This window comes from Dermacentor variabilis, chromosome 7 (genome assembly GCF_050947875.1).
Source record: "Dermacentor variabilis isolate Ectoservices chromosome 7, ASM5094787v1, whole genome shotgun sequence".
NCBI classification, from domain to species: Eukaryota; Metazoa; Arthropoda; class Arachnida; order Ixodida; family Ixodidae; genus Dermacentor; species Dermacentor variabilis.
The window spans coordinates 22,335,253-22,349,752 of record NC_134574.1 but is presented as its reverse complement, the minus strand read 5'-3'; the positions used below and the strand labels follow the sequence as shown (position 1 = coordinate 22,349,752).

Genomic DNA, 14,500 nt, shown 5'->3' with positions numbered 1-14,500 from the left:
CTCCACATTGAAACCACCAGACTTGTCATCACCAGGCCACCAGGCCTCTTCATCCACATTGTGGATCCACAACAGCTCGTCCTCGCAGCCACTTCTGGCCGTCTGCCATTATTGCAAGCATCACATTGAAGTGCTGATTTTTGGCACCTGTTGTTTTGACAACCATGCTGTGTGCGTCTCTTTCCTTGACCGTCCTGCTCATTGGCATGTCAAAGTTTATTGATGTCTGATCTGTCCCACAGCAGGCGCATAACTCAACTTTGGGCACACCACACACAGCAAAGCCAAAGACAGGCAGGAAAGCGAGCAACAGACACGCAAATTTTACACTGTGCTGACCGATTGTTGGCAACCCCTTCTTCGCTTGGACTCTCCCATGCGACGTGGCTCACTGTGCCATGTTGCCGTGCAATGCGCGCCTTCCTAATATGTCAGAGTAAAGTCCGTAAACTGCGAAAAGTAACTGTTGCAGAGAGCGAGCTGTGTTTTTTTTTCTCTCCATAGTCTGTGAGGTGCCTTTGCGACTGGTGGCAAGCATGCGGTAATAACAGGCTGAGCATCACCGCAGTCGCTCTTTCCATCAGGTCCCAAGCAACCGTGATAATGCACAGCCTGTTCTTACTGCGTGCTAGCTGCCAGTGTTCCGTCATCATGGCTTCACCATCAGCATCTCAATCATCAAACCCAATCAATCAATCAACTGATTGATTGATTGACAACAGCTTCTGCCACTGAGAAATTTATAACTGGCATCTTCCAACATTTGCTGTGAGATATGTGTGCAACAAAACATCTAGGGGCTCTTATTTATGCATGCAGGCTGCCACCATGTGAAAAATGCATCCATTCCTGGACTTTTGATGACTGCAGGAAGTTTTATAAATAGCACACCCAAGCGTCCCTGTGTACCCATAGCCCCATGCCCCGCTTACACTATTTTGTACCACCATTGCTTTCTTCTGTGCGCACCTTTTTATTATTTTGTACACCCGGCGGTGCGCATCCCCTAACTTTGGGTGTGCAAAACATAGAACTCCCTAATAACAGTGAATCTTGTTAACTTTGTTCTTTCATGCTGCAACTTGTATGTCTTGTACAGGTGTCCTTAAAGGGACACTAAAGAGAAAAATGATTTTTTCTGCATCAGTAAATTACCTCTCTAGGACACCAAAAGCACCACTCTTACTACGATAACATGCTTGGTAAGCCAGAAAAGGCGCAAGAACGAAAGACGGGCGGCGACGCCTCCTTGAAGTTGCCGCACCTAGTCTCTGTGACATCATGGATTCTGATGGCATCTTCTACGGCCTACTTAATTATATAGCTGTACAGATTGACTACATTGTGTTCTAAAGGAACCAAATATTAAACATGGCAAGTTTCAGGAACCTTTACTTAGCCAGCGTGGCCCAAATACGAAAACATACTTTGGAATCCCTGACGTCACACTGACGTACCGGCGCCGGGGTTTCGACGTGAAATTCAAATACAGATACTTCAACCTCCATTTCCTCACCTAATAATCGAACTATTATTTTGAAATGACTGCCTGCAGTGTTCTCAAACAATGCTTTATTGGCCTAAACTGATTTGTTGTTTCACTTTAGTGTCTCTTTAAAACCATGCCCATCTGAGATACTTGCTCTACATTCAAAACTTTTACTTACTGCTCCAAAATCACTCTATGATAAGAGACAAAGACTGTTCAAAAGCTGGTGCATGCAGGAACCCTCAACAATGATGACCCTATGAGAACAAAACAGTTAAAATACATCTGAGAGGAAGATTCGAAGATCAAGGTCCCAGTCCTGCAATGCGTATGTGTTAAACAAGGGCAAATACTTTACAGGCTGCACATTTTACAAGCTGCACACTTGATGTATGTAAAAAAAAAAGGAAAGAAAGAAAAAATAAACGTAAATAAATGTACACACCCTTCCGTCGCTGTTCCAATAGATGAAAAATCCATACTCGTCAACTCGGAACAAAGCATTAGGTTCGTAGACTACTTGTTCTTTTTCCTGTGGGCAAGAAAGGCATGCACATAAGTAAACACTAATAAAAATGGCCTGTTCTTAAAGGAGTACTGACATAACGTTTTCGACTATAATTTTCTTCACTTTAAATAAAGGGCTTCATCTAATGCAATAAATGAAAAGTTTAAAATGTTAAGACAGTACTCCTTTAACTGGTGAGCCCTCAAATTTAACTCACTTCAACTATAAGAACTGCAATTCTTGGTTGTCTTAATGTGCACCTGCTGTCAGCTGCATCCTAATAGCGACTACAAGTGCTGCAGCCAACACTTGTACATGACAGCACATCAACAAGCTCATTTCAAGTACGTCTAAAAAGAGTACCATGTCAAACAAAAGAACGGCCAAGGTAATCATGGGATCCTGCAAGTACGAATGGATAGCTAGACCTCTAAAAACACAGATCTCAACTTCTTGTTTCAAAGTTCAAGTTAAACAGAGCATAAGCTGCTAAGCTACTCCTCGGTTAGTGATAATATCACAGGGCACTGACAGTGCAAAGCCACCAACCAAAAGGTGAATGAGGAGAACAGGAGTGTTTATTGGGCACCCTGGAACAGTTGTGTGAGGACAGAAACAGGGCAAGCATGGTCAAGCATTGTGCAATCCCATCCGCCCTCTGAAGTGTGTCAAATATTCTTGGAGAACATACTGTAGCATGACGGGTCCTGTCTTTCTATCAAGGTGACAACAACATTCTCACAGTTTTTAATACAGTAAACATGTCTTCTGTGAAAGGGATAGCATGACAGTGATGTCTGAGTAAAAGTGATCATTAGCCAGAAGTAAAACGATGCATGCATGGCAATAATATGCAAGCATGCCACACACTGTTCATTGTAAGTAGTCCTTGTTGGACACAGCATGTGTGTCACATGCAGCATAGCAGAGAAAAAGCAAGGAAACACACCTCTTCCCAACGGTCAAAGATGCATCCCTTGAGCAGGGCTTCAGGTACAGGACGTTGCCAGTTGAAGTCATACGCTTTCGTCATGACAGTGCCAGAGGCTGCGAGATGCACAAAGGCTCAGCTGAACAACTCCAGCCATAGCAAGTTGGAGGCAAGTCTTTCCACATGTTTATGCCAGTGTAGAGCCCCCAACACTTGCTTCCATACTGCACTTGTCTTTCTCTAATGAAAGGGTATATATGTGCCTACAAACTGAGTCACAAAATCATGGTAAAGAACGGCATCACGTGAACGCCCATTCATCTGCCAGCAAACACAGCAGGCCATTCTTCCAACATTTATTGCAGAAGATTTACTGCAGAGGATCAGTGGTAATAGTAGTAGAAACTGTGTCCCGGCCCTTAGGTATTGCACAATGCATCCTTACCTTAATGTTGACTTGTTCTGCTCTATGGCTCATGCTAATAAGATAAGATTCCAGTTACCTCACCCACATTCCTCAATACCATTTTGAACCGAGAGAACAACAATGCAAGATTTATAAGCTGAAACTAAGAAGACTCACAAGTTCGATGAGCAGCCCAACCCGGGCAGCAGCAGATTGTTTCTCACGAGACAAGCAGAAGTGAACTTGCTCAGGAGCCATGAATATTCATCAGTCTGTCATTAGTGAGACCTTGAAAAAGCCACTTCCGTATGCAGCCCAAAAGCTCATTAGAGCCGTTCATGGCCTAGGCCACAACCGTGACCTGTCAGAGCTGCCACAGCCATGTCAGCACGTGGTCGCCCCTTGTTTCAATTAACGAAGAGCCAGCAATAGGCAAGAACAAAAAATGCTCGCAGTGGGGGTGTCCCCAACTGAGGCTGGCACCCAACAGATGCATTTAAAAACGTGGCTGGATCACTGACTTGCACGGACGTGCCTCGCTGCCTTTCAGGCAATGCTCTGTAATGGGCCAGTCTTGCCCTCCTATTGCCAACCCTTTACCTTTCAACTTGACAGGCTTTATCGCATCGTGGCCCAATGGTACATATCATAAAAAGCTAGTTAATGCAAGCGCAAGGAAACCTTGGCTGGCACATGTAGTTAGGCTAAGAACTTCACATCGAGAATGTGTAAGGCTAAGCAAAATATTGATTGACTGATTGACTTGACATCCCAAAACTACACAATAAACTGATAAGGACAATGTGACAGTGGACGTCAGATTATACTTTCACCACCTCAGTTCTATGATCCGCATATATAAAAGCACCAGAATATTTTCATTTCACCCATACCAGAATAGAATGCAACATCTGTGAACTGTACTTGTGGTCTTGTGCTCAGCAGGCCAATGCTTTTAGACCTAAACCTTTGATTTTTCAACATATAAATTTGTTACCTATGTATTTTAGCACTGAGCTACATAGCATTCTTCTTGTTGCTTTTTTACTTCTTATCTCTCTTTTACTACTAACCGAGGGTCATGTTGCAGTCCTTGACTTTGGGACAGTTGTCTGTATATTCTTTGTAAGGTACTGAATGTTCGCTGAAAGAATAACAATCTGAAACTGAGCCCCTCATTGCAGACAAAACCAAACATTCAATTTAAATAATCAGCCTGGAGTGACAGCAAGTGTACATAAATCATTGTTTGTGAGAAATTTATTCATTTGTTGAACATCATGAACTTATGAACGCTGAAAATTTGTTTTTCCTAATGAAATAAAAGCTGAATAATTCATATTCATGACCCACAAACACCATGTAGCCAAATCATTTTTTAAAATTGTACATCTTTAGATGTAGCCACAGTGCATTGCAGCCATTCAATACACATAGATTCTCAACATCTGCTCTTTCAATGTTTCCAATTAACATGAGTAAAATGAAGGTGCATTAAAAAAATTTTGAAGTTTAAGCTAATATATTTTAACACACACTTTCAAACAACTTTACCGATAATGAATGCACATCCAACATCAGAGTGAATTCTACTTGCATTAAAGGACAATATTTGACAATATCCCCGATTTTTTTAAAGCTTTCTCAGCATACTTCTCAGATTGTAGTGTCTCAACATGACACAATCTTTCTGGATGTACTTCCCTTGATGTCGGTGCGAGATTTGGGGCCGCGCATGTCAAAAAGGGGTAGCTGGCCCATGCCATCATACAACTCATCCACACTAAGGATGCTGTTGAAGGGAGGAACGCGTTCTCATCGAGAACAAGGAGTACGGGATTTATTTACAATATCTACATGATGGGTGGAGAATGTTACATTTCATCAGTCTAGCATGACTGAAATGAAGCACAATGAGGAGACGGAAACGGCTGCTTAAAACCGCCCTCTGTCCTCCCTAGATCTCTAGGCCAGGGAAACTGCTGTCCAACCTTCGTCCAATCGGAGCGTCTAAAGTCACATTACATCACATAACTTTATTTTCCTTAAAGACCCCTTCTGGGGTGTTACATAAGGGATGGGGTTTACAAAATGCAGGCGTTTACAGCAGTCTAAAATGTTGATGGGCACGTTATGGCAGCGACATGATGGGGAAGGCCGTTCCAGTCAGTTGCTGCTCGTGAAAAAAATGAATTCATGAAGGTGGTAGGTACGAGCTCGTGGACACAAAATTGAAGAGGGTGACCGATGCGATGGGATCTGCGTGGTGGGGGAACGCAGGTGCGTGGTTCTTGTCTTAGTGATGAATAAAAGAACTTGTGATACAAGACATGACTAGCAATGTGGCAGCGAGCAGAAAGATTACACAAGCCTGACTGCAATTTAAGAGATGATATGCTAATGTCATATGAATATGAAGAGTGAATGGACCTGGTAGCCTGGTTTTGTACAGCTTCAATGCCATTTGTTAAATATGCTTGATGAGGGTTCCAGATGGCCGATGCGTATTCTAGTTTAGTGCTGATGAGTGAAATGTAAGCGTGTAGTCTGACGTGTTGTGGAGCTTCCCACAGGTGACGTTTTAAGAAACCTAGTGTTTTATTAGCTGATGATATCAGGTTAGTCACATGTTAGCCAGGATAAATCTTCATAAATGGTGATACCTAAGTATTTGTAAGACTGGACAAAGTCAACAGGGGAGCTAGAAATGGTATATTCGAAAACAAAGGATTTGCGACTGTGGTGAAAAGACACATACTACTCACATTTGTTAGGGTTGAGTGTCATCACCCACTGCCAACACCAATTTAGCAAGTGGTTTAGGTCTGCCTGAAGGGATTCTTGGTAAGATGGGTTAGTCACTGGCAATAAATAATGCAATCATTGGCGAAGAAGCAGATGCAAAAAGATATTTGCCGGGGTAAGTCATTAATGTAAATTAGGAATATTAACAAGAGACCGATGACAGAACCCTGCGGAATGCCGGGAGTCACTGGAAGCGGGTTCGAGGGTTGGTTATTAATGAAGACAGACTGAGAGCGATGTGTCGCCGAAGGACCAGCCTTTGAAGGTGAGGGTTCATACACTCACTCCCGCACTTTTGTCTCACTGTACACACTGAAAGGAATGGGGCCTCGTAGACAGGTCAAGCTAGCACGCCTTGGCTTCTGAGCTGACTCCGCAGTTAGCTGCCGCGTCTGTCAAACGGCTGTGACGATTACTGAAGTCCATGGGGGAATGCTGTAGAACACCCTTTTCCAGGAGTTTTCTTGCTCCAATTGGTCTGTGAAGGTGACAGCGAACCAGCTAACAATACTCAGTCCACCAAACTTGCCTCGCCTTGCGACGCTGGTAGTCTGTCTGAGGGAGATGCATTGTTGGCTTCATGAAGCGATTTGTCACAGCGGGCTAGGAAAGGCTAGAAGGTCACTATCACCCCCTGGCCGATTGCAACAGCTTCTCCATGGCCCGGAAAACCTAGACTGGCCAGTGCTGATCAACGCTGGGCAGGAAGAGAATGGCTGGTGGCAAGGGGGAAGACTTGGCTTGCAGCAACCAGCTGCAAAATTCTGTCATACCACCTCAAAACATCTCACAATGATAGGCAACAGCAAAGCAAACCCCACAACACGGCTCTGTGCAGATATGAAGCATCTTGGATCTTGCTTTAAACCCACCAGACTTCAAAGAAAAGATGAGTACAGAAACAACAAATACTGCCTTTCGCTACCCAAATTTTGAAGGAATTCCGTGCCGACATAGCAATCATGGATGGAGTTCTGCTACACAAAAGGGGATTGTCTTAATAAAATAGAACAACAAAATTTAGTAGGGATCCCTAAACGCAGAACGAGTTTCAAATTAGCCTGCTCAAGCAATCTGCATTGCTATGCAACTTTCCCTTCTTAAATCTAACAGAGAAGTTGTACTGTTGGAGAGTAAGGCTCTATCGGAGCAAGCAGCCATTTTTTGAGACATCTGATTAAGCAACGTCAGAAAGCAGTGGTCGGTGTCGAAGATGAATTTCGCCCCGTACAGGTAACACGACAACGTTTGGGCTGCCCAAACCAAACAGGCACATTCCTTCTCTAAAGTGCTATAGGCTTCCTCTTTTCCAGCTAGTTTACAGCTGGCATAGAGAATAGGGTGTTCCTCATTATCATTGCCGACCTGACTAAGTACCACGCTCATTCCCCTGTCGCTTGGGTCACACTGAACTATGAATTCCTTTGTATAGTCTGGTGCAGGAAGCACAGGATGAGAAACTAATAACATTTTCAAACCTTGGAATGCGTTCTCTTTGTCCTTATCCCAGTGCACACTACTCGGTGCTCCCTTTAGGAGTGCATCCGTTAAAACACTTGCTATTTGCGAGTAATTCGGAATGTACCGTTGCTAGTACCCAACAAGTCCCAAAAATGAATAAATGTCTGCTTTCATGCGCGACTGTGAAAAATCTTCAATCGTAGCTGTTTTCAGCTCAGCCGGCCATCTCGTGCACTGGCCGGCAACATGGCCCAAATAAGTAACCTGTGAGCAGCCAAACGTACATTTTTCCGCCTTCATCATTAAGCCCGCTTCCCTCAACCAGACCTGCTTCAGGTACGATACGTGCTGTTTCCAGCTGTTGGAAAAAATTGCGACATTATCATGATATGGCAAGGCGAACTCCTGCAAGCCTTTTAGGGCAATATCCATCAACTTAGAGAAGCTAGACGGCATGTTCTTCAGCCCGAAGCTGAGAACAAGAGGGCGAAAAGTGCCTATAGGTGAGATAGATGTAGCATAGCGGGCTGGCACTTTCTAAAAGGGGAACTTGCCAGTATCCCCGCACAAGATCTAGAGTCTAAATGTATTCAGTAGCGCTGAATCTTTTGATTCGTTCCTCAATGTTGTGTGCCGGGTACAAATAATCCCTGGTGATGGCATTTAACATTCTGTAGCCGACGCACGAATGAGGGTCCTTATTAGGGGTTTCCACAAACATTAGTGGTGACGTTTAGTCACTCTCAGCGGGCTCAATAACTCCCAACTCTAGCATACACTGCATCTCTGCCTCCATAATTTCTCTCTGTCTTGGAGACACCCTGTAAGGCGTTGATCTTACAGGTTCGGTGGATGCGAGCTCTATTTCATGTGTTATTAGTTTGGTTTCACCTGGCTGTTTGCTGAATCTATCGTGATATTCCCTTAGCAGCCACTTTAGCTCATCTAGCTGCTCGAGTTTAGGAGCATCTGTGCTTACCGAGTGTTCTACAACTTCTTCCAGGCTGAATTCAGAGTTGTAGGTAGCCTTGCACTCATTAAACTCGGTGCTAATGTCATCCGGTTCTTTGATGGTATAGTTAACGACTCCACTCCGCTCTATATACGGCTTCATCAAATTGCAGTGATATATCCTCAGCTCCTTCCTGCGACCGGTCATTTTCCGAGCATAGTTAGTATCTGAAAGTTTCTGCAACACTTTAACAGGTCTATACCAGTGAACTTAAGCTTGTTCTTTTCTTGAAGACTTGAGAATAATTACCTGGTCCCCACTGTTAAACGTTCGAAGCCTCACATCCTGTCGTAATGTAGCTTGGCATTCCTTTGCGCCATGCTTTTGTTCTTTTCAACTAGTTCTTGTGTTGCATTTAGCCATTCCAGCAGATTTAGCACATACTCTACCACTCTTTGAATCTCTCCTCTTTCCACCCACATCTCTCTTAACATTCTCAGTGGGGAACGGAGTGTCCTCCCATACACTAGTTCTGCTGGTGAGAACCATGTAGCCTTATGAGGAACTGTTCGCAAAGCAAAGAAAGTAGCCGGAAGACAATTCTCCCAGTCCTGTTTGTACTTGTAACAGAGCGCCTGCAAAACTCACTTAAGCACTGAATGCCACCTCTCTACACTATTTGACTGAGGGTGATAGACAGAACTGTGCATCAACTTTACCCCGCACTTTTGTAAGAATGTGGAAATTAGTGAGCTGGCGAATACTGGCCTGGGATCTGCCTGAATTTTGTCTGGAAACCCGAGTCGTGCGAATACTGTCAAAAGCGCATCGACTACTTCGGTGGAGCTGAGTTCTTTCAGAGGGATTGCCTCTGGAAACTTTGTAGCCGGACACAGCATGATAAACAGGTAACCCGACTTTGTCTTTGATAGAGGCCTTACCGTGTTTATCACAAGTCATCTGAAAGGTTCTGATATTAAGGGCACTACCTTTAGTGGAGCTTTTCATGTTTCTCCTGGTTCAGCTGAGCATTGGCAGGCGTCGCATGATCTCAGTTTTCTATGTCTTTGAAACAGCCAGGCCAGTAGTATTCCATGAGCAATCGCAATCTTTACTTCAATTTGTTTACGCCTAGATGGCCTGACCATCCATTTCCATGACAGGGATCCAAAAGGTCCTCCCTGTACTTAGTAGGTATGACTAACTGATCCAGAGTCTTGCCCTTTCGGTCTCTGTAGTGCTGATATAATGAGCCACCTTTCTCGTGCATCATCACATTGCACCTAGCAATGCCTTCTTTAGCTGTTTCATGTAATTTAGCTAGGCTGACATTATTATTTTGCTCGGCTGCCAGTGACTCTCTGTCCACATGTAAGAGCTGATCAAAGTTCTTTGAGGCGGGTATAGTAACGACCTTGTCTCACTTGTGAGTGTGTCAGCTGGCCCTTCCTGCAGGTGTGTACTTTGACACCCCAGTGAGAAGCTCCCACTGAGCTGGTCAGCTGGCAGGCTTTCCTCAACTGTTTTTTCGTCCCTCGAGCCTAGCTTGGATTCGGTTACTGAAGTTACCACTTTCGCTACTTCCACTGGAGCAGCTTTTGCATTTTCAGCCAAATGCGATGCGATTTTCCGAGCTTGGCCTCGCGCCAACGCCTTTACTATGCCCTTTCTTTGTTTAAGCCCTTTGTCACGCAGTAACTGATCTGACAGATTCGAAAAAATGTAAGGGTACTGCAGCGACAAAAATTTGGAAATTGCAGCCTCGGTCACAGGCTCCCCGAAGAGTCAACTGATTTTGACTTTACCCATGGGCAGACACACACTGTGTTCTTCTACAACCTGTTTGATCCATGCTACTTCTCTGGCGAAGTCCTCTACCGTCATGTAAGACAGATGGACAATGACGATGGTGGTGGCACTGTCTCGCAGCACCCAGCATGGTTTTCCATTATTATGCATGTTGTGAAGATATGGGCTTAAAAGTTCCATGTTCTCATCTCTTTCGTCTATGTAGGACAAAACTACGCTAGGCTTCCGCAGTTCGCAGTGATATGTCCGAGTTTGTGGCACTTATAGCAGCGAATTGTCCTAAAAGATTCCCTTTTTCTGCTCTTTTTGTATGGTTTTGCCATTTGACTTCTTGCTCTTTCCTGACGTCCTTTCCTCCGCGTCTACATGCTCTGGTCGTTTCATCTGCAAACCCTTTTTGAATGGAAACTGTTTCCGCAGCCCGTTTTGACTGTCCCAATTTCCGTCCTCGGCATTCAGCTTTCTACATGCTGCATACTCTTTGGCTAGTTCGGCTACCCTTTCCACAGTTATTACATTTCCTCTGTCTTGCACCCAAAGCTTCACAGAATGTGGGATGCTTTTGTAAAACTGCTCTAGAGACATGCATTCAATAATCATGTCTCTACTCTCGTTACACTAATGCACTTTTCAACCACTCGACTAGGTTTGCCTTTGAGCCATATGCAAACTCCGGATATCCCTCACTATCCTTCTCGCCAGTGTTTCAAAACCTTTGCCGAAAAGCTTCGGCTGAAAGGTGGTACTTCTTTAAAAGGCTAGCGTTAACCTTCACACAATCATATGCATCTTGTGCACCGAGTCTGGCGATTACTTCAGCAGCCTTGCACGGCAACATAAACAGCAACAGCTGTGGCCATGTACTTGGAGCAAAGTACATCTTTTCAAAAGTCCTTTCAAAATCTCTTAGGAACAACCTTATGGCTGTTCCCAACCTCAAATGGCTTTAACAACCTGTCCATGTGGTATCATTCTGCCTCACTTGGTTGTTTCAGAACCCCTTCACTCACTCGAGACAACACCAAACGTTTACTTTCAAGGTCAAGTTGCATATTTCTTAACTCATGTTCCTCTCTGTCCCGTTCTCTCTCTCTGTCCCGTTTCTTTCTTTTCCTAAAGAGCTCTAACCCAATTCTAATGTCCTCCTCACTGGCCTGATCGGAAATCAGCTTTACTAGTTCCGATTTCATCATTTCCTTGTGTACCTCTAGGCCTGGTTCCTCCCCGACAACCAACAATTTGTCTCTCAGCAGTGTCCTCAAATCCATGATTACTGCTTTACTGCCTTGATCCTGCTCGATAAACATAACTAGGTAAACACAACTTAGCTAAGAATCAACAAAACAGCTTCCCTACTGTTCTAAACAACCACAAAATGAAGCCCAGGTAGTTAAAGTAAAAACCAAGCACTCACCGCAAACATAGCAACACGTCGCAAAGTCCATCTCAACGCTACCAGCCAGTTGTAAGAGTTGGGGTCTGGTATGTCAAAAGGGGTAGCTGGCCTATGCCGTCGTCCGATCATCCATGCCAGGACGTTGATGAAAGGAGGAACTTGTTCTCATCGAAAACGAGGAGTACAGGATTTATTTACAGTATCTACATGAAGGGCAGTGAATGTTACATTTCATCAGCCTAGCATGACTGCAACGAAGTACACCAAGGAGCCGAAAACGGCTGCTGAAAACCACTTCTGTTTTCCCAAGATTCCTGGGCCAAGGAAACTGACCTAGGAACTGTTTAACCTTCATCCAATTGGAGTCCAAAGTTGCCAAAGGACCCGCCTTTGAGAGCGAGGGTTCATACACTCACTCTTGCACTTTTTTTTCACTGAACACACCGAAAGGAGTGGGGCCTCGTAGACAGGGGTTGTAATGCTTGATTCAAGCTGGCACGTCTTGGTTCCTGGGCTGACTCCACAGTTAGCTGCCGCGTCCGTCAAACGACTGTGATGATTACCGGAGTCTGTGGGGGAACACCATAGAACACCCTTTTCCAGTTTTCTTGCTCCAATTGGTCTGTGAAGGCGACTGCGAACCAGCTAACAATACTCAGTTCACCAAACGTGCCTCGCCTTGTGGCACCGATAGCCTGTTCGAGGGAGATGCATTGTTGGCTTCATGAAGAGATATGTCGCAGCGAGCTAGGAGAGGCTAGAAGGTCACTATCACTTCTGGCCGATTGTAACAGTGGTGGCATCTTATCTAACCATGCTGTTCCTACAGTTTTGATTATGCCCAATTACATTCTCCATGCCTCTATAGACAAGCCGTACATTCATAAACAAGGATGCACTGTGCAGGCAAAAGGACCAGATGACTACAATGACACATTTTCTTTGTTGATATTTGTCACTTTGAAGAATAACAATGATCTTTTCAAGGTAACTGATAAAACTATTTGCTCTTTGGGCCTGTAAATCTAAAATCTATAACTCTCAATCTATAATTTGTATCTCTTACAAACTTGGCAACATCTAAGAATCTCGTCTTCTGAAGAAGTTCACATCAATGGAGTTCATGAATTTTTTTTTTTAAGGAATATATGAGCACCATCGCACTTTCATGAAATCATGCTCTGCAGGGGGTCAATGTTAAAGTGCCAATAACAATATTTGCATACTGGGTGCCTTTTGTGCACTGCTACCTGCCCATTGGTATGTGCACCAGACAGAAGAGTTCACAGACTCGATGTGATCAACAGCAGTGAAACGAAAAACATCACTGGAGCCAATGCTTCAAGAAGGGGTTCATCAAGCCCGTACTCCATTTTACAGACAACTGGCAAATGCTAGGGAGACTTCTCTCACTGCTTGCATTCATGACCAGATAAAAATATTACATATGCACCATGTAATTCAATGCAATATTAAGTCTCATACTTGTATGCTACAAAATATGATATATTTATTGCACAGAAGCTATTACAGATCTGAACCTATTTATGTCTGAATGAGAGGAGTGGCACGTTTTGTGGCCAGTGGCTACACCATGACAACTGCACTTGTTGCCAATGCGTAGTATGTAACATACTGGAAGCACAGATGTGCACACATAATATGTCACTTGATGTAGCCTAATGTAATTAAGATGTAGTTGTAATATATGAAGGATTTCTTCCTTAAAGAGTGTCGAAGATCAAGAACAACCCCACTGCAAAACATGTGAAGGGAGACTTGTATCACTGCACTACTTCTGTAGCTTCTGCAGCATTGCTAGCTAAGCAGGAAATGAGGTACAGAAAAGGAAACGGAGAAAAAACCAGCCACCTTGCCAAGACATCGGCTTCACCAGAAACAGCGCAAAAAGACCTCTAGGGGCCTGTATGGTATTTTTTAAATAAATAAATATATAGACTGGACATAAGAAAGGGACAAGGCAATGTCCTGTTCTTTTGCACCATTTATGGTCCAGTCACGAACCAGGCAGCCTAACTGCATACGCTTTTGAAGCATCAGCCCCTGAGGCATCCCTCGTTCAAGTGCTGTTTTGGTCACTGCCCCCTGGTGATTTCATGCTTTGATGCACATGCTGAGGAAGAGCTGGGCTAGTCTGCCATGGGTTACTCACTGCAGCAGGGGGCTAATTCATCGTGGCAAAGGCATGCTGGCGTCACCAGGGCGCACCCTCAGGTGAGTCCCGTTTGGATGCTCCTCCTCTGGAAGACAGACAAAGAGAGACGAAAAAAAAAGGATATCTCTCAACCTACCCACTCTATCAATAGGTGCCATCGCAATCCCACAGGTTATCCTATACCATTGCTTGATCACATGCAGGAGCTCATGTGCCACCTCACTTTATCACATCATCACTTCATTGCCTTAAAGGCGACTAAAGAGCAACACTAACTTTACCTGAGCAATACCTTTACCTGAGCAAGATTGACAGCTGCTTAGAGAAGGCCTTAGGTGATTGTGTTATTAAGATTTTTCGTTACGCTGATGATTACCTGATTTTCAGCAATAGGGACGAATTTGATGCCACTGCTATCTCAATAAGTGAGCAATTTAAACTTAATGGAGGAGGATTAAAGTTTACCAAGGAATTTCCTCGGAGACCCGTGATACTGTTTCTAGACATTTTCTTGGTCTTCGAACAAAATCACATGTATTGGCAGTACTCCCCTAGATCTTTGAAGCC

General features: G+C 44.1%; 1 protein-coding gene across 1 annotated transcript in view; it reads right to left on the bottom strand.

Moving 5' to 3' along the window:
• LOC142588567 (1-phosphatidylinositol 4,5-bisphosphate phosphodiesterase beta-4-like) overlaps positions 1 to 14,500 on the bottom strand; it is a 208,676-nt gene that overhangs the window by 151,170 nt on the left and 43,006 nt on the right. The window contains exons 2-4 of the mRNA XM_075700406.1: positions 13,931 to 14,018; positions 2,947 to 3,044; positions 1,935 to 2,021 (exon numbers count right to left, since the gene is read on the bottom strand). Coding sequence (XP_075556521.1) covers positions 1,935 to 2,021; positions 2,947 to 3,030 — 171 coding nt within the window. The 5' untranslated portion in view covers positions 3,031 to 3,044; positions 13,931 to 14,018. The remainder of the gene's footprint in view (positions 1 to 1,934; positions 2,022 to 2,946; positions 3,045 to 13,930; positions 14,019 to 14,500) is intronic.